This window comes from Budorcas taxicolor, chromosome X (assembly GCF_023091745.1).
Source record: "Budorcas taxicolor isolate Tak-1 chromosome X, Takin1.1, whole genome shotgun sequence".
In the NCBI taxonomy this organism is placed as follows: Eukaryota; Metazoa; Chordata; class Mammalia; order Artiodactyla; family Bovidae; genus Budorcas; species Budorcas taxicolor.
Window position 1 is genome coordinate 48525202 of NC_068935.1, and position 5793 is coordinate 48530994.

At 52.5% G+C, this 5793-nt stretch overlaps 1 protein-coding gene across 1 annotated transcript; it reads left to right on the forward strand.

Annotated features, from left to right (window-relative positions):
* Positions 1 to 286: 286 nt before the first annotated feature.
* On the forward strand, positions 287 to 5411 carry LOC128069421 (melanoma-associated antigen B16-like). The gene is given in 3 exon segments (XM_052662626.1): positions 287 to 547; positions 2647 to 2741; positions 4574 to 5411. Coding segments are annotated over 3 exon segments (1194 nt in total).
* The last annotated feature ends 382 nt before the right edge of the window (positions 5412 to 5793 follow it).

The following is a 5793-nucleotide window of genomic DNA, read 5'->3' on the forward strand; positions in this document are numbered from 1 at the left end:
ACTTGAGCCCAGAGGCCTGGGACACTGAGGAGTTGGTGGAGGACTCGGTGGGAGACGTGGAGGTGAGGATGCAAAGGAAGGCTCCCTCTCCACTCTGTGAGACTTAGGGGTCCCCCTGGGGACCCAGGGGCCCATGACGCCCTCCCCGCCTGCTCTCAGCCCTGAGGCGACCTAGGGGGCGCTGCGCCCCTCTTTGTCTTCTGACTTCCGTCTGGCGCCTCATGGCGATGGTGGTTGCAGGGTGAGGGAACGGCCTCAGGTCAAGAGAAGGAGGGGAGGCGGGCCCATGGGGCGTGAATGTGAAACTCAGGGTTGGGGGGACCTTCCGCAGCCGAGGAGCCCCACCAATCCTGCTCCGCCACTCCAGTCACCTGGAGGGCTCGGCCGTGGGGCTCGGGAGCGGTGGCCCTCGCTCCCTCAGGACGTGGTGGGGCTGGTCTCCGGGGAGAGAGGCCTTTGTCTGTGGGGTGGTGGGAATACCCTAAGCGGGCCAGAGCTCCCTGCTGCAGAAGACATGCTGGTCAGCCCCTACTGTCAGCCTTCAGAGGTGCTGGGCAGAGGGGTGGGGAGGGGAGTGGAATGGGAAAGGGTGGGAGGTTGGGGAGGGAGGGTGTGGCCTCTCTTTACCTTTCTCTGGTTGTTCTCAGGGGAGTGAGGACCAAGTCTGAAGGAGCAGGGACAGTTTGGTAGAGGGAGAAATTGCAGGCCTTCCCCAAGGTCAGATAAAGGACTGGGGGCACCCCCTACACGAGAACACATGGGACCCAGCAGTTCTCTGCCCTTGCCACCAACACAGGAGAGCTGAGGATGCTTACTGGATTTGGACCCTGACTACTTTTTTTTTTCTGGGGGCTTCCCAGGATGGAAGACCTGGGTCTGGTGGGTGTGCCTAAGATCAGCAGAGGGAGGAGAGCCACATGCTGTCAGGCATCAAAATAAGTACTCTGAGGGAAGATCTACTGGACCTCCCACCCTATGAAGAGGGGTCTCACAGAAACCTGCCCCTGCTGTCAGCCCTGCGAGGCCATGTAGCAGGGATGCCAAATGTGGCTTTATTGACTTCCACTCTGGGAGTCTCAGGGAGGTGAGACTTTTTCTGAGGGGTAGACCTCTGGATAACAGAGAGGACTAGGAGGGAGGATTGAGAGGCCCTCCCTCCCCAAGTAGATTTGGCCTTGCCTGCCCTGAAAATATCTGTCTTAAAGAGAAGGGGCCCCAGCCCAGCTCTGCTCCTCTTGTCAGCCCCAGGAGACCACAGGCAGGGTTGGACAGATGTGGCATCTCCTAACTTTTCCTGGGGAATGGGCATCTCAGAGAGGTGAGGGCATCCCTTTGAAGGGGGGACACATCAGTTGAGAACAGGGAGGAGTTTCAGGCTCTGTCAGGAATCAAGGTAAGGGCCACTGAGAGGCCTGAAGACCCCCCTTCCCTGAAAAGAAAGATGCCACAGAATCTCAGCCCTGGGAGGATCCAAGTAGGGGTGAATAGAGGGGATGAACTCTCACTTCTGCCACAAGCTCTACCAGGAGTTCAGGGGATAGAGTGTCTCAGGGAGGTGAGGTCTGGGTTGGAGCAGAAAACTTTAGGTCAGCGGAGGGTAGGGCAAGCCTTGCCAGGGGTACAGATGAATACTTTGAGTGAGGATTGAGTACATTCCCTATGCCAGAACAGACCCCAGGCAGGGGTGGCTGGACATTGTGTCTTTTTACTTTGTATGAGGTGTCCCAGGGAGATGAACACTTTGGTCTGAGCTGATGACATCAGCCAAGGGGGCAGTTCCAGAATCTGAGGAGTCAAGGTAAGGTAAAGGCCTTGAAGAAGGGGACTAAGGTTACTCCCTAACACAGACAGAAGGGGTCTCACAGAAACTCCACTCTGTCCCCACTATCCACCCTGGAAGGATCTAGGCAGTAATGCTCAGATGTGGTATACCCTCACTCCCTGCAAGGGGTATGTGGAAGAGTCCCTGGGAGATAAAACCTTGGTCTGAGAAGGATGATTTCAGGTCACCACCTAAAGTGGGCAAGGCCCTCCAGGAGTAAAGAATACATTGAAGGAAGACAGAGGGAATTACCTATCTTAGAAGAGGAAGCCCAGCCCCTGCTGCCAGCCATGGGAGACCCCAAACCAGGGGTGGTTGGATGTAATGTCTCTTTACTTTTGTCTTGAGGGTGTTTAGATCTTGAGGTGAAGGCCTTGGTGTGAGTGAGAAGACAGGTCAGCTGAAGGAGTCACGTCAGATCAGAAGAGGGAAAAGTCCCAGACTCTACCAGAGTCAAGGGAAGGACACTTGGTGAGGACCAAAGGCACTTTCAATCCCAGAAAGAAGAGACCCCATGGAGTCTAGCTATCTCTTGTCCTTAGGTCTGGAAGGATTCAGGCAGGGTTGGTTGTATATGATATGCCCCCACTTTATCCAAGGGTGAGAAAGTTGTCTCAGAAAGGTGAGGTCATGGTCTGAGGCAGTAATGTCCAGTCAGCAGGGGGTGGTCTAGGCCCTGTCAAGGTAAAAATGGATACCATGAGGGAAGACTGAAGATAGCCCTACCAGAGGACACATGGGGCCCAGCACTTGCTTTTAGCACTGGAAGGACCTAGCAAGGGTGGTAAGATGTAGTGCCTCATTTTTGCCCATGGGTTTTTCAGGGAGGTGAAGTCCTCATTCTGAGGAAGTGGCCGTCTGTGGGGAAGCTACATCAGCTCAGCAGAGGGAAGAGTCCTGGACTCTGCCAGAGTTTAAGGTAGGGACTCTGAATGAGGACTGAGGGCACACTCTCACCTGAGGACCCAAGGCATACCCAGCTCTGCCCTGCCCCTGTGGTCAGCCCTGGGGGGCCCTGGGCCCAGTGGTCAGATGGTGTACCCTTACTTCCTTCTTGGTGGTCTCAGGCAGGTGAGGGCTTGTTCTGAAGGGGCCAGACTCAAGACAGCAGAGGGAGTCCCAGAACCAACCAGCAGTGTGAGGAATGAGGGTAACTCTCAGCTAGGAGAGAGGGGGAACCCACAAACTTCATTCAGCACCTGCTGTCACCCTGAAAGGCCCTGGGCAGGTGTGGCTGAAAATGTTGCCCCTTCACTTCTCATCTGTGTCAGGAATGTAAGCTTTTGTCTTAAGCTAGCAGAGGCAGGGAAAGAGGGGGCACAAGCCTTGTTAGAGCAAAGGTAAGAACCTTAGCGTGGAGGGGATCATCCACTCCAGAACAGCAATGACCTCACAGAACTCAACCCCTCCTCACCTGTCAGGGGCTCCAGGAACTATGAGGTAAGGGCCTTGGTGTGAGGCACATGTCCTCAGGTCAGCAGAGCAGAGGAAGCCCAGGCAGTGCTGGGAAGTCAAGTTGAGGTGCATATTCTGAATGTCTACCAAGGACCCCACCTATTCCAGAACCGAAGGGACCTCACAGTGCCTGACCCCACCTGCCATAGTCATCCCTGGAAGCCTTGGGCTGTGCTGGTTGGCTGCACTCTGAGGAGCTTTCTAACATCCTCTTACAGGTTCCCAGGGGACAAACTGTCCAGGGAGACAGGAGCCCTGTGAGGCCCTAGAGAACTCCCTAAAGAGGAGATCTATAAGTCAGCCTTTATCAGAGCTGCCAAGAGTACATTTCTCTGATGAGGCTGCTGACCCACTTTCTCCTTCAGGTCCGTGGGATCCCATCTCCCACCATCCTGCTAACACTTCCACCTGCTCCCTCCAACAAGAGTTATCATGCCTTATTCTCCAAAGCGCCCACGCCTCACTTTTGAGCCAGGCTTTCATACCCTAAGTGAGATACAAGGCCTGCTGATGGTTCAGGATTCCATACCTGAGGAGGAGGAGACCTTCTCCGTTTCTTCTTGCTCTTTCACCTTCTCCTACCCATCTCCTTGCCCCCATCCCTTCCTCTCCACTGATATTGGGCACACCAGAGGAGAAGCAGGAGGAGAAAAAGCAGGAGGAGAAGGAGGAGCAGGAGGAAAAGGAGCAGCAGCAGCAGCAGGAGGAGGAGGAGCAGGAGGAGGAGAAAGAGCAGGAGGAGGAGAAGGAGCAGAGGGAGAAGGAGGAGGAGCAGGAGGAGGAGAAAGAGGAGCAGGAGGAGAAGGAGCAGGAGAAGGAGGAGAAGAAGGATCAGCAGGAGGAGAAGGAGCAGGAGGAGGAGAAGGAGCAGAAGGAGGAGGAGGAGGAGGAAGAGATGGAGCAGGAGCAGGAGGAGGAGAAGGAGCAGAAGTAGGAGACAAAGGAGCAGGAGGAGATGGAGCAGGAGGAGGAGAAGGAGCAGGAGGAGATGAAAGAGCAGCAGGAGGAGAAGGAGTAGGAGTAGGAGGAGGAGAAAGAGCAGCAGGAGGAGAAGGAGCTGGAGGAGGAGAAGAAGGATCAGCAGGAGGGGGAGAAGGAGCAGAAGGAGGAGGAGGAGGAAGAGATGGAGCAGTAGCAGGAGGAGGAGAAGCAGCAGGAGGTGGAGACGGAGCAGCAGGAGGAGGAGGAGATGGAGCAGGAGGAGGAGAAGGTGCACGAGGAGGAGAAGCAGCAGGAGGAGGAGGAGCAGGAGCCTCCGGAGAGTCCCGGGAGCTTCTTCTCTTCCACATCATGCAGCACATCAGATGAAGACTCCAGCAGCCAAGAAGAGGAGGGCACAGGCTTTCACCAGGCCTCAGAAGACACCAAATCCTTGCCCAGAGACCTGCTAAATGAGAAGGTGGCTAATTTGGTTCATTTAATGATTCTCAAATATCAACAGAAGGAGCCCATAACAAAGGCAGAAATGCTAAAGGTTGTCATCAAAAGGGATAACAAACAATTCCTTGTGACCTTTGAGAAAGCTTCTAAGTGCCTAGAGGTGATCTCTGGCATTGATGTGAAGGAAGTGGACCCTAAAACCCACTGCTACGTCCTTTTCAACTCATTAGGCCTCACCCATGATAAGATAGTTAGTGATGATCAGAGCATGCCTACAAATGGCCTTCTGATAATCATTCTGGGTGTGATATTCATAGAAGGCAACTGTGTCCCTGAGGAAAACATCTGGAATTTCTTGAATATGATAGGCATCAAAGCTGGGAGGAAGCATTTCATTTATGGGGAGCCTAGGAAGCTCATCACCAGAATCTGGGTGCAGGAGAATTCTCTAGAGTACCGGATGGTGTCTAATAGTGATCCTTCACGGTACGAATTCCTGTGGGGTCCAAGGTCCTATGCTGAAACCAGCAAGCTGAAAGTTTAGGAATTTTTGGCCAAGATCAAAGGGATTGACCTCATTTCCTTCTCAGACTGCTATGAGGAGGCTTTAAGAGATGAGGAAGAGAGAGCTGGGGCCAGAAATAACTCTATGGATAGTAATACTGCCATGTTTATTATGCAGCATTTGCCAGTAATTCCTGACCCAACTGAAGAATGTACTGTGTTTGAAGAGGGCAGTCAGGTTTCTAAGTAGAGGAGAGTCGGGGTCAGGCTGGGGAGAACACTCTGTGCAACAACTTTGTTTTCCTGTTCTTTATGGGTGACTTAAAAGTTTATCATTTTTTTCTTCCCTTTTAATATTTTTTTTCAAATACTCTTCCTTTGAATAGGCTTATTGACTTTAGAATCTGTTTATGAATGATGTTGATCACATTTATTGCTAAACATTTATCAGATTTAAGAATAAGAGTTTTGATATTTTGCAAAACAATTTGGGGAACCTTCCATTGTATTTTGTGACCTGAAACAAGATAACGTGATACTGGGATTTTCTTGGAAATGTGGAAAAACTCAGCAGGCAATAGAGAAAAAATGTAAAACATGGCTCATTTTTGGATTCCCATACCACTTTAGTC